The sequence below is a fragment of the Macrobrachium nipponense genome, chromosome 13 (genome assembly GCF_015104395.2).
Source record: "Macrobrachium nipponense isolate FS-2020 chromosome 13, ASM1510439v2, whole genome shotgun sequence".
In the NCBI taxonomy this organism is placed as follows: domain Eukaryota; kingdom Metazoa; phylum Arthropoda; class Malacostraca; order Decapoda; family Palaemonidae; genus Macrobrachium; species Macrobrachium nipponense.
Genome location: NC_087206.1, coordinates 76,823,269 through 76,847,158, shown reverse-complemented (window position 1 = coordinate 76,847,158; position 23,890 = coordinate 76,823,269). Strand labels below are relative to the sequence as shown.

At 40.6% G+C, this 23,890-nt stretch overlaps 2 protein-coding genes across 2 annotated transcripts in view; one reads left to right on the top strand and one right to left on the bottom strand.

Moving 5' to 3' along the window:
• LOC135225864 (negative elongation factor E-like) overlaps window positions 1–2,885 on the top strand; it is a 127,028-nt gene extending 124,143 nt beyond the window's left edge. Inside the window, exon 8 of the mRNA XM_064265413.1 lies at window positions 283–2,885. The gene's annotated coding sequence lies outside the window, so the exon portion shown is untranslated. The remainder of the gene's footprint in view (window positions 1–282) is intronic.
• A 2,652-nt stretch (window positions 2,886–5,537) lies between these two features.
• The window catches only part of LOC135225866 (uncharacterized), a 30,992-nt gene continuing 12,639 nt past the window's right edge, over window positions 5,538–23,890 (bottom strand). The window contains exons 3-5 of the mRNA XM_064265414.1: window positions 13,202–13,372; window positions 11,834–11,952; window positions 5,538–5,905 (exon numbers count right to left, since the gene is read on the bottom strand). Of these exons, the coding sequence (XP_064121484.1) occupies window positions 5,816–5,905; window positions 11,834–11,952; window positions 13,202–13,372 (380 nt within the window). The 3' untranslated portion in view covers window positions 5,538–5,815. The remainder of the gene's footprint in view (window positions 5,906–11,833; window positions 11,953–13,201; window positions 13,373–23,890) is intronic.

Below are 23,890 nucleotides of genomic sequence, written 5' to 3'. Positions count from 1 at the left end.
AACGGGTAATATTTTCAGGTAGATAAGAAGCTTCAAAATAACCTATTGTTGGAATTGCTCCAAAGATTATATGAGAGTTAAGGAGGTCTTGATGGTTGGAAGGGGAAGAAATATTTTTGTGTTTTTTGGCAACTAGGACGAGTAATTTTGGGATCAGTGGATCTTATCTCGCCTTATAAGCTAGTAAATAATTTGATAATGGTAAAAGAAATGAGGCATAAAGTTTAGTACATTTCAAACTATTCATTTTACCCAGATTCCTACATGTTTAATTATTTGCAGATGCCAGCACATTCAATTCTGAGTTAAGAAGTCTTGAGGAGAGATACAGCTACATATCCTTATATGTCACCCAAAGGATAGAAGATAGACTGAAACCTCATAGATTAAGACATCTAATGAAATTGATGAGGAGCAGGTGATCAGAAATGTAATAGATGTCGAAGGCTTAGACCAGCCAGGCATTCAGGCAAATAAGAGACAGGACAAAGAACGCATTCTACTTCCAAGTACATAAAAGGAAAAATATGATGAAAAACAATGACAATGATGGAGTTGGTGATTTTTACTCAGTTTTTGGTAACACTTCAGGTATTTGTTTTTTTGCTTGGTTTCATAACATTTCTAGGTCAAGTCTGACAGGTGAATTGCATTCTGTGTAATTTTTTTTCTTTTTTAATGAATGTTCATTTTCTTTTGTCGTGGAATGTAATGTAATACCAATCTCTGCATAAATGGGTTAATAGTGCGTGAATAAATTTTGGATTATTTGACTGTTTATACTATTTCAATATCAGATGCTGAACATTGCCATTTTATTTTCAGTTTGCTCCCATGGGAGTATAATGTTCCCATGGCAGTATAAACCCATTGCCTTTTATTGTAGGAGAAAACTTCATTGTATGTTAGGATGGTCACTGATCTAGGAAACAAGGTGTTAGTTAACTAGGTAATTGGGATGAGTGTTTGAATACCCTTTACTGACCTATTTACTCTAGCAATTTTTCTTAATTGCTCAGCATGGTCTGGCTTCCACGTCTCTCCATGTGCTCACTGGACTTGACGAGAAGCTAACTACCCTTGTTCTTTTAAATTTGCACAGGACTCTTTGTACTTTACTTTTGAGGATCTGTTACCTTATCTTATTTTTCATTATGGAGAAAGAACATGACCCATGATAGTGTGGGGGAATGAGGTGACCCTGTGGAAGCTAAAAGTTTCCCTTAATAAACAGACATAAGCATTGCTCATTTTATAGGGATAAAGACTGTGATCTTTCTCGTCTTGTTGTGCTATGGTCCTATCTCTCTCCCTTTCCGTCTCAAGTGTGGAGCAGTGTCTTAGGACTAGATAGTTTCTGATGGGGGATTCAAGAGTTTTTCTCCAACCCCATCCCACTGAGACTGATTATTGGTCCCAGATGTGATGCTTCCACTTATTGAAGCATCCAGGAACATTCTTCATTTTCTGGTTTTGTGTGATACCCAACAAGTTTTTTTTACTCCTCTGAGGAGGATATCGCCCTGTCCTTATTAGAGGATACACTTGTAAGGACTAATTTGAGCCTTTACAGATGATCCTTGTGGTGCTTCAGGGTAATTAGGCTTCCCTTTCCTTATTCCACCAGAGGGATGTTGCCTAATGCCTCCCGTTTTTTTGGGGGAGGAGGGCCTATAGTGGTTGTAGCTTTACAGGTGGTGTAGGCACCCAGCTGCACCTGGACAGACTAGTATCTCATCTGATTACTTAAGCTTAGTGTCAGCCACACTCGCTCTCTCTTCTCACTCCTGTTTTCCATTCTTGATTAGCCTCAAGGCTTAAAGTATGAGCTGGTTGGGCTAGTTACAAGTGTCTGTACTTTGAGCATCCAGTCTTAGCATAGTGTTCAGGATGGATGTTGTTTTGTTTGTATGGTGTTTTTACGTTGCATGGAACCAGTGGTTATTCAGCAACGGGACCAACGGCTTTACATGACTTCCGAACACGTCGAGATTGAACTACAATCACCAGAAATACACATCTCTCACTCCTCAATGGAATGGCCAGGAATCGAACCCGCGACCATCGAGGTGAGAAGCAAACACCAAACCAACCACGCCACTGAGGCGCTGTTCAGGAGTTCAGGATGGATGCGTTACCCTTTTAAAAAGTGGGGGAAGCATTAAGTCAAGCCACTTGCTGGACCAGTTATGGATTTGGATCTGAGTAATTGTCTTGTGCCTTGAATTATGTCAGGGGGATTTCATGGTTCTCCAGTGTTTCTTCATTAAATAACAATCCCACTGTCCAGGGTACGTTGGGTCCAAGGACCCTACTGGTCTGGTCAACCTTTTCATCAGAAATGTAGGGGATTAAAAGAGTCAACTTCCCCTAACCATACACAACCAGGAGCTTGACTTTTCCCAGGTGACATTCAACTCAAGTCAGTTGAGAGGGAGTACCTGCAACCTCAGGGGTAAGCCTCTTATTATAAAAGGCAATGGTTTGTATTCCCATAGGAACAAGTAACATTTTCCACACTTCACCCACCCAGCACTATCCCCCTGTGGCTAAAGGTAAAGTTCCTAGTGTCCATAGGTGATGAGGGTTATCCCGCTCGCCCACCTTTACCACCAGTGAACTACCTTTTTTCCAAGTTCATTGACCATGACAGCTCATGCTGAAGGATACTGTACTCCTATTTTCCAAGGCTCTGGTTTGTATACTTAAAATTATTTTAAACCTTTTGACTTCTGTATGTAGAAGATTTTGCCAAGTAGTCATTTTAGTTGTTTTTCTCATGCTGATCTGCCATTTCCACTTTATTAGTACTACTGTAATTTTGGTATGGAATCTTATTTTGAAATGTCCTGATTTTATAGTTATTAAAAAAATAACTCTGACAAGTGACTTATTTATTGCTACCAATTCTAGTCCAGATTTTATAGTTCTTAAAAATAGCTCTTAACATGTGACTTATTTATTGCTACCATTTCTGCTCTTGCCCTTCTTGTTCTCCATGCATTCGTTCTGGTACTCAAAGGACATTAGATTTCAAGTGTTTAAATTTTGCATCATTCTCTCTTCCTTTGATTTTTTTTTATATTATTTTTTCATGAAAATTTCACTGTTTTTACTTAATAGATATGTTTTCTTGCACATCTGGCTTGGTAAACCAGTAAGACTGCCAAAATCAAAGTGTATTACAAAGATTTTATGATCTGACTTAACATAACACATTTTACATTCTCATTTTCTCTACGCTTTAGGATATGTTTGTCACTACAAAGGCGAAGACCCAAATGAAAAAATTCCAACACCTAGACAAGGCAAAACCAACATCCAGAGTATCAGAACAAAGTCAAACTATCCCTCCAACCATGACAAAGTGTATAAGAAGCCTTTTTCCACTCATGCACACAAAACTTTTTGAATTTCAGATAAGTTTATTAGAGCTGGAATAAACCAGATCTCATCATCATAGCCAAGTGTTTAACCAAGTGTTTAATCATTTATTAGGTTGAGATATACTATTTAGCATTTATTAGTTGCTACTTTAATATATATTACTTGTAATAACCACAGTGTCTTTTCAGTTTTTCAAATTCTTCACATTTAGGTATGCTTCTCACCACGAAGTGCATAAGCCACTCACCACGAAGTGCATAAGCCAAATGAGAACAGAATCAAGAAATTCTGACGTCCGGGAAAGATTCCAACCAACATCCTTTATATCAGAAAAATGTGACATCACCCACCTGACCACAAAGAAGGGTAAAAAAAATCTATTCCTGCTCATTTGTACATATACGTATATCTTTTGGACACATACTTCAACTAGAGTTGGAGTAGACCGACTCTCACCATCATAGTCAAGTGGTTAAATGTTAATTGCTTTTTGGGTCTACTCCAACTCTAGTTGAAGTATGTGTCCAAGACACAAAGATATACATATATGTACAAATGAGCAGGAAGACTTATTTTTACCCTTCTTCATGGTCAGGGGGATAATGTTACGTTGTTCTGATATAAAGAATGCTGGCTTGAATCTTTCCTGGATGTCAGAAATTCTTGATTCTGTTCTCTTTTGCCTCTTGGGCTTCGTAGTGACACGCATTAAATGTGAAGAAATTGAAAAGTTAAGAAGACACTGTGATTATTAAAATTAATATATATTTGACAAAATAGCAACCAATAAAATTTATACTTAATATCTACTAGTCACATTTTGCTAGACACATAACAACTGCAATGAAAACAAGCAATGAAAACAGTGCCCTCTTCATATTAATAAACTTTTCACACACTATATGCTTGTCACTACCAACTATACAAACCAATCCAAATGAAGAAATTATGACTCTGAGGTAAGAGTTTAAACCCCATCTGGAATATCAGAATATGGTATCATTACTCACCAGATTAAGAAGAAGGGTAGTAAGTCTGTTCCTACTCATATGTACATATAATCTTTTGAATATAGATACATTAACTAGTGTTGAAATAGATCCATCCACACCATCATAGTCAAGTTTTAGTCAATTTTCAGGCAGAAATATATATTGAGAAGATACATTCAACAGATTATATGTACACATGAGCAGGAACAGACTTACTACCCTATTCTTGATCTGATGAGTAACGTTACCTTAAACGGATATTAAAGATGTGGCTTCAAATCTTGCCTCAGTGTCACAATTTCTTCATTTGGATCGTACACTTGGTAATGAAAAGCATGTAGTAGTGTGAAAAAATGTAATAATATTAAGAGGGCACAGTTTTCACTGCAGTTACAAATGTATGTATTTGGTAAAAAGTGACAAGTTGATTTTAAATGTATATTTCAGCCAAGAAAGCAGTAATTGATTAAACAATGGGCTAGGATTGTGAGGGGTACCTGAATTTGATAATGTGTAGATGTGAGCGGGAACAGATGTTGTGGCCCTTTCTGTGGTCAGACAACTTAACGTTTCGATATTCTGGATGTGGGTTCCAGTCATGACTGTGCCTCTATAGTCCTTTCATTGGGTTCTTGGCCTTTTGTGAATGCACGTGCAAAGAAATCTGAGATACGTCATTGTGTTATTGCAGTTACATTAGTACTAAATTACCATTAGATTCTAAATATAATTAGTATGGTTTTGACAATTTTGCAAATTCTAAGGAGATTTACTTAAAAGCTCTAGAATATGGCAGGGTTTTATTTGAGCCACATATGAACTGCAATACCTAAGCATTTGGTGCCTCCAAACAGCTGCTATGGGGAGAGGTCTGAAAAATCTTAGCATGTGTCATATGTAGTTTGTGTGTCTAGCTAACTTTTATAATCTTGTAATGGGCTTAGTACAAGATTAAAACTTCATCACCAACAATCAATATGAATACACATATGGAAATTAAGCTTGACAGTGTCTCCAAGGCATTATTTATTGCATAATTTTTCATGGAATTAATATCAAACCTGATTTCATTGTGCTATTCTCTCAACTCAAAATTTTTCCATTAAGATACTGTTTTAATTTTAACACATACTCACAAAGGCTAACAGAACCAATATAATAAATAAAGAAATTTATTGATGAATATTCTTATAATTAAAATATATTAAAGGATACATAAACATGTGGACCAAAAATTGTCTATGTGCTAGACATACTTAAACAAGCTCTATAGACAGTGCAGTGCATGTAAGTGAAGTATCATGAAATATCAGTTATGTGTTAACAGCAATTTTGCACTGTAAAATGGCTATAAAATGCCACATACAACCTCCACTAACCATAATATAAATGGAAAAATGCTCTTACAAAACAAAAGTTAAACATAAGTATTGCTCTCAATCTTCAGTCTTCTTAGGGAGGGCAGCAATTTCAGCTTTTGTCACAATCTCATCCATCTTGATAAATGCTTCAGTTAAGCTGCTAATCTGAAAATATTTTGTTAAGGAAACAAATTATGAATCAAATTATGAAATTCCTTTATAAAAGCAGTTTACTTTACAGTGGAAGCTATAAATTTGGTTACTGCATTTTAAAAGTACTAGTTTGTATCCTATACTGTACAAACAAACCACAGCCTTTCATATAAGGAGTATCCTTCAGTGGAAACTGGAGCTGCCATTGAATCTTGGTATACAGGGAGGTTAACCTGTTGGGAGGGGTGGTGTTTGCTTACACACTCCTTAAGCATGCCATTCCATTCTTTTATCACCAGGACAAAGAAAAGCAGATTGGTGGGTAAAAATGTGAAAGGCTCTAGTTTGTATGCTAAAAAAAAAAAAATACAAATTACTTCAAAAGGTTGAGACCTCTGCCTAATTTCTTTAGGGGAGAGAACTATTAAAGGAGAACCACAAAAACTCCAAAGCAGCTGCTATGTCAGTGGGCAGAGTTATCTGGCTAATTGTAAATATGGGTTCAGAAAAGGCTCCAGCTAATCTCTCATTCCTCTGGTTAACAGCAAAGAAACATAGGCAATTAATTCTTAGTAGAACAAGCACAAGTAGTGCATTTACCATAATCTCATACATAACCAGCATACACACAAAGGGCTGGTTGCAGTCAAGAAGGGAAGGGGAGATAACCATTCATTTTTCACTCCCCCCCCCCAACACACAAGAACATGCAAAGCCTCTGAACTGGATGAGATGCAGGGTTCTGACCTTGGACCCAGTAATTACACCACTTGTTAAGCAGCCACCAAGGGTTCGCAGGAGGTAGCATGGGACTCGAGTTCAATATCACTCAGAATGCAGTAAAGCTGATCTGGTTAGGGGATACTCCATCCCTCATTTCCTGATGTATCGACAAGATCTTCCAAAGATTAGAGATGGTCCCCAGCCCTTAACTCCTCAAGCTCACTGGGAAAAAAAGGCCGAACTCCTCCACAGAATGGTATAACTGTTTTTCCTTTCAAAAAGCCAGAAGGAAAGTGCTCTTAGGTACCTCTACCTTGTAGTGACTGGTGCTAACAAAGATCTACACTTCACTTAAGGGATTTTCTTTCTTGACAATATAAGGCATGAATTTGGCAGGTCATCATTCTTTCCCTGCTACTGTCCAGAAGCATGTCTAGGTACTTGATATAGAGCATGGGGATCAAATCAGACTACCGCAATGAGACGCCACCACAAATGATAAATAAAGGAAAAACAAATTAACAATGGTGGAATTGTTTCGTTAAAGCAAACATTTTAAGGAAAAGCTTGAAGTTATCAGAAAACTGAATACACAGTAACTTTACACTCATACAAAGGTCTCTCATTCATTAATTAACCTCCTACATGAAAATAATAACAGTATACAGTGCAACAATTGCAAACTAAATAAGACCCCATTTCATCCTTCTCTGAACGAGAAGGTTAAGCGTATTAAATTCTTGCATAGTTAGTAGAAAAAAAAAGTGGTGCCCTCCCCTACACACCTGGATAACTAGTAATTCAAGAATGACATTCAGTATATTACCTATAAATCTTTAAAAAAAAAAAAAAAGCCTTTCACTTTAAAGCCGAGTGAAATGACACTCACAAAAAAATGAGGGTGAAAAAGCACTAAATTCTTTAACGAAGACAAAAAGAAATTAAAGGGAGCACTGGCTAATGACAAAATGTAGAGCTTGCCAGAGCAAACACAAATATCGACCAAGATTACTGCTGGAGAATTGTGAAATCTATCTGGACACACATTGTGATAACTGCAATCTTCCTCTTTCTTAGGAAGGGCTGTTGTTTAAAGGGTTTGTTGACCAAGGAGTGGTTTAAGGGTTTGTTGACTAAGGAGTGCTTTAAGTAATGAATTTGTTGAGCGCACAATGTTCTAGGTGCAATGTTCCAAAGGATTTATACAACCACTCTGGTTGCTGCAGTCATTCTTATCCACTGGATTACTTACTTGGTACTCTAGGAATGTTTCAAGTCCACAAAGATGGACAATAGTAAATTTGTAACTCTCTCCCATCTAACGACGATGCTGGATTGGAAAACAATCATAACTACATCCATCATATTACTCACCATCTTTTCGGTCTTCTGTAACAATCCTCCAGTCTTTGGAGATATTCTCACACTAGCCAACCTCGCTAGTTGCAAAAACTTGCTTACTAAGTATACCTTTCCAAAATAAAGTTTTCCTGAGAGAAAGTCAAAGATGGAAGGAGGAAAACATTTGGAGTGGGTTCTCTTAACAGGGCCTGGTACCTGAAGGAAGGAAATAATGAGTTTTGTGAAAACTGATTATCTTGGTAAGTCAACAAAGTCTAAAGAGGAGACACAGGCTTTGAAAGCTTATATTCCGTAACCTTGCCAGCCATACTATCTTTGACAACTATGTGAGTAAGCATCAGTTTAGCAAACAGGAGGTAGAAACCAGGGGTAGTATTGTCTTAACTGGCAGTTTAGGTTCAGCTTCTGGGACCATCTTATGCAGCAGCCACTGATGATGACCACAGAATGAAAAGGATCAACTAATGGAGAGTTGGAGTCACTAAACATTATTTCATTTATATTATGAATTAGTTGCCTTATACCAGGTGGTTACCAAACTACCAGAGTTCTTAAACCTATGCATAAGTGATTGAATTTGTTCCATGGTATTAATTTCAGTCTTTAGTTCACTCACACACTTTAGTCCCATTTTTTTTTAAATTGTGATAAACTGACTAAAAGAAGCATGGCTATTCAAATAACATTACTGGAAGAAACCTTTTAATTCTACTCTATCTAGATGAGTGTATGAAGAGCCTCCCCATATAGGAGACCTATGTATAAAAGTGCTGGAGTTACTCATGAAGGCAGATGCAAAAACTCAATCTTCCGAGATACAAACTATTAAGCATATCATGTCATCCTTCCAATATAAGCAATTAGTTTGGAATTCAAAATATTTTGAATTCCAGATGTTCAATTTCCAATTTCTCAAACATTATTTTAAAAGTTGAAGGGGACAGAAGAAAACTACTTTTGGAAGAACCAATGCGCCCTATGATAAGTTTTGTCACCCCATCACAGACATACTATCCATGCCCAGACTGATTTATGAGACATACTATCCATGCCCAGACTGATTTATGAGTAGAATACGTAAACATTATTCATTAATGAACAGCACAGCATACATTTTAAAAAAATTACCAACACATGCAAGTGAAACTGAAAATCAATTCTCATCCACAAAAAGAAGGATAAGGTTGAAAGGAGTTCAGATCAATAAATGACACTACTAGACAGGGAAAGGGACTTCATTACTACCAAATACAGCAAAATAAAATCAATACATCTAATATGTTAACTGCAAATAAAATAAATACATCTAATATGTTAACCTCAAATAAGTTCACCAGGAAATAAAAGCATCAAGAAGCATTTTATCCAAAAGGCCAAGAGCACCAGTTAGAAACCTTTGAAATATTAAATACAAGATTCCCAAGATACATGCGAGAGAACATTGTGATGCAAGAGAAGACCACATATCCATTAGTCATCCTGATAATCTAAGACGGCTGTGAAATTCTAAGTGCTTCATGTGAGAATCACTTATTTATTAATATAATGCAGTGTTGTATTTTTCTTTACCCTTCCTTACTTTTACACAGGATCATGAAATTAGGAGATGTCCGACTCTCTTCAACAAAAGATTAAGCCAATATCAGGGCTGGTGCCCATTATGGGGGAATGGGGCTGAAGCCTAACAATTCAAGAATGATGGCTAGCAAGCCTGTCACATTGGATCTCCCCATCCACTGGTCTTTCTACTGTGTTACTTCAGTCTCCCTCTCCCCGTTGGCCTTTCATTATTAGCATTTCTTTTTAACTACATGGAACTAATTCTAGTTGCCATTAGTTTCTTTTTAATTAAATGAACAAATTAGTTGCCATTCTTCATTGCAATCTCACTTTTAGCTTTATTTTCCTCAACTGCATTAAAAATTGGTATTCTAAGACTATTTCTTCTGTCCACGTCAAGAAATGTTAAAATTCTTTTTCTCCCTTATTTTGAATATGTCCCCTGTATGGTCTTCAAAAGCAAACTCACCTCTTTAATTGTTCAACAAAAACTTTTAATATTAGGAATTTAAAGGAAACTAATCTCCAACACCACTGCTAGATTAGCTCATGCATACTTAAAAAAATTGTTCAAATTCTGATCATCCTCTATATCTAGATCTTTCCCAGACTACTCTATGCAGTCAGTTTGAACAGTCTTATCTTTTCTGAGCTTCATACCGCACAGTTTTCTGGCAGTTTTGTTACATACAAGTCCAAATTATGGACTGGTCTTGGGAATTGTGCAGTCAAGTCATTTGAACTGCAGAAGCTGAACTTTGTACACATAGTTTTTTGTTCAGCAGGCTAACAAAAATCTCACTTCATACTTATGGTTGTTATACCTCTTTCATATTCTTTACTTCTGGGGTTCTTTTCCTCTTATGGGCCATTTTCCCATATTGGGGATCTTGGCATTTTAGTAGCATTCTGCTTTTCCAATGAGGTTACATTTTGGCTAATTATAATAATAATGTAGGGAAATTTTTATTATTAATAATTAAAAAGGCCACCAAGTGATAATACTATTATTATTTAAGAGACTAAAGTCACATTTCTAGTCTCATAGGGTTTGCCTTACACTACTGTTCTTGAATGAGTGGAAAACTGAATACTACTGTAATACACATTGAGTGCTGAAATCACAGTACTGTACTTCTATACAACAGAGGAGGAAATTATCTATTTAAGAATAAACAAAAATTCCCTAATCTGGTCTCCCTCTGAACATAACCTAATACGTACAATGCAATAAGGCCTCAAATAACTTCTGTAAATCCAATTTCTTATTTGCCATTTAATTCTTCTATCAATAATAAACACAACTTTGATTTCCTAAGCATACACCTCTCAAATTCTTTATTTGAAAATGGTCAAGGCACTTGGCCTGAACTCCAACCTTTGAACAAGTTTGAGGACAAACTGGCTTATGTACTTTACCACCATTTTTCTATCTTATCTAAATCCAAACTACATTAAGACAACAGACATCTTTTGAACCACTATTCTATTGCTTTGGAATTGGAAGATAAATTTAGGCTAAAGGTGAAGCGCTCAGAATCCAATTCTATTTTCTTCTACTATTAGTGCAGGTCACAAAAGATATTGGTCTATTCAAGACCATCTTCCATATGTCACTGATGTGTAATTATTTATACAAGACTGTATAAACTTTTAAATACTGCTTTTATCTCGAAACTTCCTACTTCAGGATAATCCCCTATTCACTTTAATGTTTTACCTTTCTCCAACTGACTTTACCAGATTTACCTGATTTTCAACACTAAAACTTGAAAATAATGCTGCCATGACAAAAGCTACCTAGTCATTTCTGTTTTCTCTCATCCAAAGTAAAAAATATAAACAAGTAATTGTATCTTCCCGAGACTCGAGTTAATTTTCTTCACATATACAGTATATGAAAATTTATTTTCTCTGCAGTACAAAAAAAAAAAAAAAAATAAATGAAAACCCACTACATATGTTTTATGAGTAAATACATTATTTTTTAAAATTTTGACCTTTTACACAATTATCCTTGTCAACCAATTGACAATGAGTGACGCATTTTATTAACTTACATTTTTTTCAAAATACAGTATTTACTCAAAAATATTGCAATGGGTGTTCATAAATAACTTCCAGTCACAGTATATTAATGTTCCAAAGATAAGTTCTCATTTCTTTTAAGGTTACAAACTGAAATAAAAAAGCTAATTCTTTCTAATAAAAAAAATTAGAAAAAAGGTTAAAATAAAGTTCTACAGGACATCAAGAGCAGATTCTACTAAAAGCCTTTTCTAAATTAAAGGATACAATTGTGTTGTACTGGTCAAGTAAGTCCTTAATATAGGTGTTCTGGGCATTAGAGGATTCATCATCTTGACTGAATCTATTTGAGATCTGAATCAATTCATCACTAAGAGTGGCAGCATCTGTAATGAAGATTTAAATTCATCTTAAGAGTGTAGCAGCATCTGAAAAGATTTAATCATAATAAACATGTTTTTGGAAAAAAATTAAATTTTCCATACATCCCTTTTACTTACAATTAGCTCTACACACTAAAAAAACTATCCTAGTAAGTTCAATCCCACTTCAAAAGCAAACATCCATCAACCAATAATACCAAGCATGCATAAGCAGATCCTCAAGTTTTGGTAACTGCTAGTTCTACCATCTACTATGCATCTGATTCACGAATTCATCAGCACAAAGGGATGTCTGGTATAATGAGGAAGGATAGGATTTGGAATGAGTATATCAGAGGGTCAACAAAAGTGGTTGATATTTCACATTAAGGTCACCTGCTCTCTCTCTCAGCAGTAACTGATTTACTACACATGCCTTACTCCACCCTGAACGCCCCACAACAAAATCTAAAAGGTTAATAAAGGGTTAAGCCAACCCAAGACTTCAGGTAGTCTTCTCACAAATTCCTACACACTGACTGCAAAAGCCTTTCAGTCTTGACAAATATTTCATACTGTGATCATCAAGCAATATACTCCCTGAGATGTATACTTAGAGATACTATTACGGGTGGGAGTCAATCTTTGGAACACATTGAAAGTTATAATTTTTTTGGAGTAAGAGAATTGTGACTGATTTGCATTTGGTCCTAAAAAATATTTACAAATATCAGAAGCTCCCACCCACTGGAGAGGTGAGATTTATACACTTCTCTCTTTTATCTTCAAGCTTATCATTTGACTTTCCTCCTCAATTGAGGCAGGCTACTTACAATAAACAGATTAGGCATGTAAAGCAGAGTCTGTTTTTCAGGTCTTAGCATGTTGGTGTAACCGAAGAGCAACAAAACAGAATAAATCTATTCAATTACTGCCTTAATATGAAAGAGTTCGATTTTGTGAAGGAAAAAAAAAATTCCATAAAAAGGATGATTAAATGCACTTATGAAATAACATGATCAAATACCATGTCACAAACCTTTCCAATTCTATCTTTATGTACACACACACGTTTATATCAATTTTTATTTTATTTTAGGACTACTGTACTAAAACTGGCATCAAAAAGCCTATGTCTCTAAAGTCGATACATTTTTACTCCTAATAATGCCAATACATTTATATTTTTATTCCTAATAATCAACTGCACACTTAAAATCAAGAGGTAAAGTGTATTTCAAAAATTTACTGACTATTCAGAAACTTTACATACCTGCTATATGCTGTGAGTCGAGTACTGTCTTGAGAGAATTCATGGTGTTCAGCTGCTGTTGTTGACTGCGCAAATGCTCTTCACGTGCTAGAACTAGATCTAGTTTTAAGCTATCTGAAAGTTCAAAGGCTTCACCATACGTAGGATCCAAATACCGTTCCAACTCGTCAACTGTATTAAAAGAAAAAAAATCATGTTAAAAAAATACATACTAGAATGATTTGGAAAATGTTATTGTCATGATACAATAAAGTTTTATGCATACTTACCTGGCAGATATATACTTAGCTATAGACTCCGTCGTCCCCGATAGAAATTCGAATTTCGCGGCACACTCTACAGGTAGGTCAGGTGATCTACCGCCCCGCCGCTGGTGGCGGGAATAGGAATCATTCCCGTTTTCTAAGACAGATTTTCTCTTCCACCTGTCTCCTGAGGGGAGGTCGGGTGGGCCATACACCGTATATATCTGCCAGGTAAGTATGCATAAAACTTTATTGTATCATGACGATAACATTTTTATGCATTCAACTTACCTGTCAGATATATACTTAGCTGATTGGCACCTTTGGCGGAGGGTAAGAGACAGCTAATCTACTGAAATAGACAGGAAACAACATATGTTGTAGGTAATAAAATTAAAAACCTTGATTCCTACCTGTGTTAGCGAAAGACTTCATGGCTACTGCCATAGGAGCCCGTATCGCTTCAAGAGCCTCAGCGAGGTAGTGACCTCATGCTAAGAGTTCTTGATGGTCTGTTACAGGGGTCTTACCCACTTATGCTTCAGAACCTTAGGATCTTTGTCAATGGGGTCCTATCCACTTACATGACAAAACACCTTGCCTATTGGCATGATCATAGAGCACGACACTAATCCCGATCACCTGATCCTCATTGGGGTTAGTACTACGATTGAAAGGAGTCCATCCCGAACATCCTTTCAAGCAACCCACAACTCAACAACAATATTAAAACTAATTATTAAAAATATTAAAAACAAACTTAAGGATCAACGTCTGCTCCATTTCCCAGCATAGTATCCGCTGATACATAAGGTCCAAGAGCGAAACATTTATCGTATGTTATTCTAACATCCTTTAAATAGTGGGATGCAAATACTGAATTGCACCTCCAATAAGTTGCTGCTAAAATGTTTCTCATGGACATATTCTTCGTAAAAGAAAGGGAAGTTGCCACAGCCCGGACTTTGTGAGCTTTCACTCTCAGCAGCTTTAAAGAGTTCTCTTGGCAATTCCTATGAGCTTCGGTAATTACATTTCTGACAAAGAATGCCAGTGCGTTCTTTGACATAGGTCTCTTGGGGTTTCTTACCGAACACCAAAGACCTTGTCGACATCCCTGAAGCTGTGTCTTCTTTTCTAAATAAAATTTTAAGGTCCTGACTGGGCAAAGGGACCGATCCAACTCTCTTCCTACCAGAGAAGAGAGTCCCTTGACTTCGAAACTTCTAGGCCAAGGTTTAGAAGGGTTCTCATTCTTTGCTAGGAAAAGATCCTGGAAAGAAATGACAGCCGAGTCTTTTCTAAATCCCACCCGAGAGTCCAAAGCATGCAATTCACTGACCCTCTTAGCAGTTGCTAGAGCCAACAGGAATATGCATTTGCTAGTAAGATCTCTGAATGAGATTTTATCTATAGGTTCGAACCTGTCCGACATCAAGAACTTTAGGACAACGTCCAGGTTCCAACTCGGGGGAATCGACGATCTCAAGTCTTAGTCTCGAAAGACCTGATGAGATCATGAAGATCCTTATTATTCTCGAGATTCAGCCCTCTGTTTCTAAAAACAGCTGAGAGCATGCTCCTATATCCCTTGATAGTTGATACGGCCAATTTGGATTCTTCTCTTAAGAAGAGGAGAAAATCCGCGATTTCGGTTACAGAGGTATTGGAAGAGGACAGCTTCTTCGACCTACACCATCTACGGAAAACTTCCCACTTCGATTGGTAGACCCGCAGGGTAGAGGCTCTGTGGGCTCTAGCAATTGAAGTTGCCACTTTCTTTGAAAAGCCTCTCGCTCTGACCAGTCTTTCAATAGTCGAAAGGCAGTCAGGGAGAGACTTTGGATGTTTTTGTGGAACCTCTCGAAGTGGGGTTGTCTGAGCAGATCTGTCCTGTCTGGGTTAGAGATCTGGGAAGTCCACCGTCCATTCCAGTACCTCTGTGAACCAGATTCGGGAAGGCCAAAAGGGAGCAATTAGTCATATTCTCATTCCCTCCGATGCCACAAATTTCCTTACTACTTCCCCCAGCAATTTGAATGGGGGAAAGGCGTATGCATCTATGCCTGACCAATCCATGAGGAAGGCATCGATCGCTGTGGCTCTGGGATCTTCTTCTAGCGAGCAGAAGTTGTCTATTTTCCTGGAGAGGAACGTGGCAAAACAGGTCGATCTGGGGTCTCCCCCAGAGTGACCATATTTGTCTGCAGATCCTGAGTGGAGCATCCACTCTGTCGGGAGAACCTGGTTCTTTCTGCTCAACCTGTCTGCCCTTAGGTTTTTTACTCCTTGGACAAACCTTGTACGCAGAATAATGCCTCGTTCCTCTGTCCAGGTTAATAGAGCTCTCGCTATTTCGTTCAGAGAGAAAGAGTGAGTGCCCCCTTGATTCCGGATGTAAGCCAGAGCTGTGGTGTTGTTGGAATTGACTTGAACTACCACCCCTCTGACTTCCGCTTCGAAGTATTCCAGGGCTAGATGAATTGCCAGGAGTTCCTTCGCATTGATGTGCAGAGTAGTTTGTTGTCTGGTCCAAATACCTGCTACTTCCTTTGGACCCAGTGTTGCTCCCCAACCTGTTTCCGAGGCATCGGAAAACAACACTCGGTGAGGGTTCCGAATCAAGAGGGACACCCCTTCGTTCCTTGTTAATGGGGTTAACCACCACTTTAGGTCGGATTTTATCCCCTGTTGGATGGGAAAAACGTCTGACAAGTCTCCTTGTCTTTTGAATCCACCAAATCCCTCTTTAGATAAAATTGCAGAGGTCTGAGATTTAATCTTCCCAGGGAAATGAACTGCTCTAACGAGGAAAGGGTGCCCAGCAGACTGAGCCATTCCCTCGTCGAGGTCCGTTCTTTCCCTAAGAAGTTCGAGATCTTTTCTAAGCCTCGAGTAATTCTGTCTTGAGATGGAAACGCCCGAAAACCCTGAGAATCCATCTGTATCCCCAGATAGACTATGTTCTGTCTGGGGATCCAATTGTGATTTCTCGAGGTTCACGAGCAGTCCCAGAGATTTTGTCAAGTTCAAAGTCTTCTCCAAGTCCTTCAAGCACTGAATTTCCGATTTTGCTCTTATTAGCCAATCGTCCAGATAAAGGGATATATTTATCCCCTCTAGATGTAGCCATCTCGCAACATTCATCATTAGCCTCGTGAACACTTGAGGGGCCGTTGAAAGGCCGAAGCATAGGGCTCTGAATTGGTATACTTTCCCCTGCATCATGAATCGGAGATATTTCTTCGATGATGGATGCAGGGGGACATGAAAGTATGCATCTTGTAGATCTAAGGAGACCATCCAATCTCCTGGGCCAAGAGCCGCAAGAACCGATTTTGATGTTTCCATAGAGAACTTTGTGTTCTCCACAAATCGGTTCAATGCGCTCACATCCAGGACCGGTCTCCACCCTCCCGAGGATTTCGGAACCAGAAAAGACGGTTGTAGAATCCTCGGGAATGCGGATCCCGAACCACTTCGATGGCCTCCTTTTGCAACATCTGTTCTACCAGTTGCAATAATGCTTCTTTCTTGGCAGGGTCCCTGTATTGGGCTGACAGTCCCCTCGGGTTCGTAGTCAAGGGAGGTCTGTCTCGAAAGGGGATCATATATCCCTTTGTTACCACGGAAAGGGACCAAATTTCTGCCTGTCTCCGAGCCCATTCTTCGGAAAATTTCCGAAGTCTGGCTCCTACCGGTGCTTGAAGGACTGTTGTCTCATTTCGCTCTCTTGATAGGTCTGAAGGAAGACCTACCTCTCTTCTGCACTCCTCTCTTCTTAAAAGAGGGTCTGGCCGAGGTACTCCCTCGAAAGGGCTGTTGAGGAGCCCGAGTCTCTCTCTTAATAGGACCCGAAGTCCTCGATTTCTTTGCAGATTGGGCCAAGAGATCTTGTGTGGCCTTTTCTGTCAAAGAATGAGAAATATCTTTTACTAGATTTGAAGGAAACAATTGGTCCGACAGAGGAGCATACAGAAGAGATGACCTCTGAGTAGGAGTAACTGCTTTCGTCAGAAAAGAGCTAAATAATAGACTCTCTTCTTCATAAGGAACCCAGTTCCCAAACAGACGAGGCCACCTCCTTTCCTGATCCATCCTGAACCGCCTTGTCCATACAGGAAAGAACACTATGAAGGACTTCTGGACTAAGAGATTCCTTCTCTTGTGTCTTTTTGGCCAACACCCCAAGGGACCAGTCTAAGAAGTTAAAAACTTCTAAGACATTAAACAATCCCCTGAGGAGATGGTCCATCTCAGAAGTCCCCCATGTGATCTTTGCTGATGACAAGGCTTGTCTCCTAGACGAATCTACCAGATTCGAAAAATCTGCTTCGGCAGTGGACGGGAGAGCTAGACCCCGTGGTTTGCCCGTCTCGTACCAATTCCCTTCTTTCCTGATAGTCTGGAAGGAGGACAGGTAAAGACTGTCTTCCCCGCCTTCTCCTTGGATTCCAACCAATTTCCTACGAATCGGAGAGCCTTGTTCATGGAAATGGTTGGCTTCATTTTAATAAAAGATGATTGTTTCGGGACCTTCGTGCTTGTAAATAAGGACCTTGGAGAAGGAGGAGCAGTCGGGCTTAAAGAGTCCCCAAACTCTTGAAGTAAGAGGGCTGCCAGCGTCTTGTAATCTGACAAACCCGGAGCCGAGTGATCTTCAGAGTCCGAAATCTCTTCCAAATCCAATTCCGAAGAGGATTGTTTATTTCCAGCAGGAGACTGGCCTCTTGCAACATCCCCACCCCACTCTCGCCAAGAACAACGACCGCCTCCTGTGAATAACTTGCGTCCCTACGAGAGATAGGTTGATCCTGCAAAACGACCTTATCCTTCTCCTGGCAAGAGCGATGGCCGCTTGTGCGACACCTTTCTCTCCTGTCAGACGAAGGATGTCCTCTCCTATCGCTTTCTCCGGAACCACCTATGTCCTGACAAGGAATACTGCCACTTGTGCGACAACTAGAGTCCTTGTCAGGTAAAGGTTTATCCTTCCGAAAGCTAAACAAATCCTCTTGGCTTAATTGTCTTTTGGAAGAAGTCCGTCTCTTATTTGTCACTTGTGGCTCATTGTGCCGGGTTGGCGCTCGTGATTCCTTGCGCCAAGCTGGCGCTTCTGGCGCATTTCGGCAGGGTGGCGCTTCTGGCGCATTTCGGCAGGGTGGCGCTTCTGGCGCATTTCGCCAGGCTGGCGCTTCTGGCTCTTCTGACTCGTATGGAGTCTCAAACGCATCTGGCGCATTGCGCCAGGTTGGCATTTTTGGCGCATTCTTCATACTCCTCTGAGTATAAGCCGAAACTTCCGTTTCTTCTTTCCTTCCCTTCGTCTTCTTTATAGGAAGGAAAGAGTCCTTTCTCCTGGAGTTTCCTTAGTAAAAACTCCTACTAAGGCCGAAAGTTGCTCCTGCACATTAGGATAATTTTTGCAGCCGCATTCTCTTTTTCCTTCCCTGATTCAGGTGAGGGATCTCAGAAGCGGAAGGAAACTCGCCGATTTCCGTTTAGGAACCAATCTCCTTTTCTTCTTCTCACAAGGTGATAGATCGGAGAAAAGCTCAGGGCTTGAATCCAAAGTTGGAGCCTTCCAACTTCTCTTTAAGGGGCGTGACAGTTCATCAGAACTCCATCCCCTTACATTCGGTGAAGAATCTGACGAAGAAAAACACTTCTTTAGGATGCTTTTTTCGATAGCGATCCTTGGCAGTTCGGGTCGTCACGAATCTGCCGAGGGGACGCCTGATCGGTGGGGATTCTCCGTAACCTCCGTAAGGCTCGGTTTCGATTCCTTCTCCTCTGGGCCTGTGAGCTTGGAAGAGGTCTAGGCCTGGGAGCGAGACAGAGCCGATCAGACGCACCCTCCACTGCACTAGGGACACTTAATTAACTATCACTGTGCTTACCTTTCAACGTCAGCATTTGACGTTCCATCCTTTGTAGCGCAGCTTTAAGATCTGCAATTTCCGTTGCCGGATTTGCAGTCTTAGTACTAGAGGAAGAAGATAAGAGGTTTAGGGTTAGGTGTTAATTTAATAGGCTCGTTAGAGCGAGACCTACTTACGCTTCTGGAGGAAGCCTTCCTAGCCCTATCCATATCTAATTTTCCTTTCTTAAATATGAATTTAAATTCTTCCATTCTTCCTCATTCATATTTACACATTCATCACAGGTGTTAGAAATTGAACATTCATTCCTTCTACACCCCTTACAAACTGTGTGAGGGTCTACCGAAGCTTTCGGTAGCCTCACCATGCATCCCTCATTTACACACTGTCTTCTAACCGTAAAGCTAGAATCCGACATCATGAGAAATATCCAAAACCAAGTCCAAAAAACAGTCCACGAAAGAGTATGCCAAACCAAAGATCCAATACGTCACCAAAATAACCGGCTTAGAAGATCAATAGCGATGAAAAAAACACGAAAATCAAATCAGAGTTAACAACAACAATGTTGCTGTCACGGCCGATAGAGAAAATCTGTCTTAGAAAACGGGAATGATTCCTATTCCCGCCACCAGCGGCGGGCGGTAGATCACCTGACCTACCTGTAGAGTGTGCCGCGAAATTCGAATTTCTATCGGGGACGACGGAGTCTATAGCTAAGTATATATCTGACAGGTAAGTTGAATGCATAAAAACAAACTTTCAATCACTTATGTTCCATACATACGTACTCAGTAACTGATAGAGGCAATTGGCAACTGTTGAGTTGCTATGATAGATGAAAGAATCCTGATTTGCTTTCTCTCTGGTACATAGTACATACTTGAATCTTACCGCTTGATAAAATATGCAATGCAACAATTTTATTGTAAGAAAACATGCAAAAAATGTTATTGTTATAATACATTAAGTTTGTTCATACTTACCTGGCAGATATGTATATAGCTGTATTTCTGACGTCCGACAGAATTTCAAAATTCGCGCACCACGTAGTGGGGCGGTCAGGTGGTAGTACCCATTCCCGCCGGCTGGGCGGCGGATATCAGGAACCATTCCCATTTTCTATCATATTTATTCATGGCCCTTGTCTCCTGAGGGGAGGAGGGTGGGCACTCTAAGTATATATATCTGCCAGGTAAGTATGAACAAACTTAATTGTATTATAACAATAACATTTTGTTCATGAAACTTACCTGACAGATATATATATAGCTGAATCACACCTTCGGACTGGTGGGTAGAGACAGACTAGGACTTTTTTAGGAAATTTAAAATAAAATAAAAGATTATCTTATTGGTTCCTTACCTGATAGCAAAGTAGACTATGTGATTACTGTCACCAAAAGCCCTGCTTATGCTTTATCAGAGTTGCCAGCCAGGTGTTTGACCTGTAGTGCTGGTGCTCTCTGGATGCTCTGTCAACGGGGGCTGTGACCACAATGCGACAAGACCATCTAGGCAAACATATGGCAGTAACACAGCAACCGACCACCACCTGACCAACTAACGCAAAAAACCCCTGATATTAACACTATGGAATGGGAGATTTTCACAGAAGATCTCACCATCAACCAAAAAACACAATAAACTAACCTAACTAAGCTAAGGGATAGGGAGAGAGCTACCTTCAGCCCCCAAAACTGTGTCTGCCGAAATGTAAGGTCCCAAAGAACTACAGTTCTCGTAAATCGTCCGCACATCCCGAGGTAATGTGAGGCGAATACTGAATTGCTCCTCCAGAAGGTGCTATCAAGAATATCTCTGATAGACATGTTCCTTTGGAAGGCAAGAGAGGTAGCTACGGCTCTGACCTCGTGAGCTTTCACTTTAAAGAGGCTCATATCAGTCTTCTGGCAAGATGAATGAGCCTCTTTAATGACGTCCCTCAAGAAGAAAGCAACAGCATTCTTCGACAACGGTAAATCCGGTCTCTTCACCGAGCACCAGAGATTACCTGAGGGACCCCTTATCTCTCTAGTCCTATTCACATAGAACTTGAGAGCCCTGACAGGGCACAGGGCTCTCTCTGTTCTTGACCCACGAGACTCGATATTCCTTTGATATCGAAGCTCTTTGGCCAAGGATTAGACCGGGTTCTCGTTCTTAGCCAAGAAAGAAGGGTTCAACGAGCAGACAGCGCTGTCTCCCTTGAAACCCACTAGGCTACTGAACGCTTGGATTTCACTAACTCTCTTCGCCGTCACCAGAGAATTAGGAAAACGCGTTTTCCTCGTTAAGTCCCTTAGAGAAGCTTCATGGAGAGGCTCAAAGGGACTAAGCATCAGATGTTTCAATACCACATCTAAATTCCATGAGGGCGGTCTTGCTTGTGGAATTTTGGTAGTTTCAAACGACCTTAAGAGATCGCTGCAGATCCTTATTGTCGGAAAGGTCCATTCCTCTGTGGCGAAAAAACGGCAGACAACATACTCCTATAACCCTTGATTGTAGGAACTGCCAATTTTTGCACATTTTCTTAGATGGAGAAAGAAATCCGCTATCTGATTCACAGAGGTCGTGGAAGAGGAAATTCCTTCCTTCTTGCACCATGCCCTGAAGGAAGACCACTTAGACTGGTAGACAGCTCTTGAAGAGGCTTCTTCGAGCATTAGCGATTGCTCTCGCAGCTGCCTTTGAAAAGCCGCTCGCTCTGGCCAGCTTTTTCGATAGTCTGAACGCAGTCAGGGCCAGAGCGGAGAGGTTTTGGTGAAACCTTTTGAAGTGAGGCTGTCTGAGTAGACTCTCCTCCAGGGCAACGTTCCCCTTCGATTGGGAAAAGTCCACAAGGAACGTCATGACCTCTGTGAACCACTCTCTTGCTGGCCACATGGGGCAATCAGAGTCACCTTGTCCCTTCTGACGCTGCGAACTTTCTCATTACGTCCCCCATGATCTTGAATGGGGGAAAGGCGGTAAAGATCCAGGTCTGTCCAGTTCCAGAGCAACGCGTCCACTGCAATTGCCCCTGGGTCCATAACCGGGGAGCAATACAGAGGAATCTCTTCGTTCCGTCGATGTAGCGAACAGGTCTACTAGAGGACGTCCCCACAATTTCCATAACTTTTGACCAGACTTCCTGGTGCAAGGTCCATTCTGTTGGCAGAAGCTGATTCCGGCGGCTGAGAAGGTCCGCCCTGACATTCTGAACCCCTGCCACGAATCTTGTCAGGATCTTGATGTGCCTTGCATCTGCCCATAGTTAGAAGTTCCTTCGCCAGGAGAAAAAAGGGATCTGGAGCGAGTCCCTCCCTGATTCTTTATATACGCAAGGGCTGTGGTACTGTCCGAGTTGACTTGAACAACCTTGCTTGACGTTTTTCTCTTCGAAGAACTGCAGCGACAGGAATATCGCTGCCAGTTCCTTTACATTGATGTGCCAGGCTACCTGTTCCCCTCTCCAGGAGCCTGACACTTCTTCCCCCCACCCCCCCTAGTGTGCTGCAACCCCAACCGGAAGTGGAAGCGTCTGAGAACAACACTAGGTCGGGGCTCAGAAGATTTAAGGAGAGCCCTCTCGTAACTTCTGAGGGTCGAGCCACCATCTTAAGTGAACTCTTACATCGTTGGAGATCCTTAGGATCGCATTCAGGTCCCCTTTCGACGTCCATTCTTCCGCAAGGAAGAATTGAAGAGGGCCTGAGGTGCAGTCTTCCCAGCGAGACAAACTTTTCTAGTGAGGAAATGTGCCCCAGCAGACTCATCCACTCCCTCACCGAACAAGCTTCTCTCTCTAGGAAGGCTGCGACTCTCGAACCCAGTCGCTGACGTTCCTGGGATGGAAACGCCCCGAAAAGCCACTGAATCCATCTGAATCCAGATACACGATGGACTGTGTCGGGGTCAGATGCGACTTTTCGGTGTTGACCAACAGACCCAGAGACTTTGCTAGGGCTAGCGTAAACTGAAGGTCCTTCAGACACTTCTGCCTCGACGACGCTCTGATCAGCCAATCGTCGGGGGAGGTCGAGGGATATCCTGATTCCTGACGAATGGAGCCACTTCGCTACATTCCTCATAATCATTGTGAAAACCATTGGGGCCGTGCTGAGGACCGAAACAAAGGGCTCTGAACTGCCAAACCCTGTTGTCCAAGACGAATCTCAGGTACTTCCTTGACAGAGGGTGGACTGGGACGTGGAAGTATGCGTCCTGCAGGTCTAGAGACACCATCCAGTCGCCAGGTCTCAATGCTCCCAGCACCGACTGAGGCGTCTCCATTCTGAACTTTCTCTTTTCTACAAAAGATTTAGCCTGCTCACATCCAGGACTGGGCGCCAACCTGATGACTGCTTTGGCACAAGGAAAATCCTGTTGTAGAAGCCCGGTGACTCTAGGTCCAGGACTTGTTCCACCGCTCTTTTTTCGACCATCTGGTCTAAGAGATCGAAAAGAACCCTTTTCTTCTCTCCCTGATAGGATGGAGAGAGGTCTCTGGGAGTCGAAAGTCAAAGGAGGAGGATGAAGAAAAGGGATCTTGTACCCCCGTTCTACTATCTTGAGGG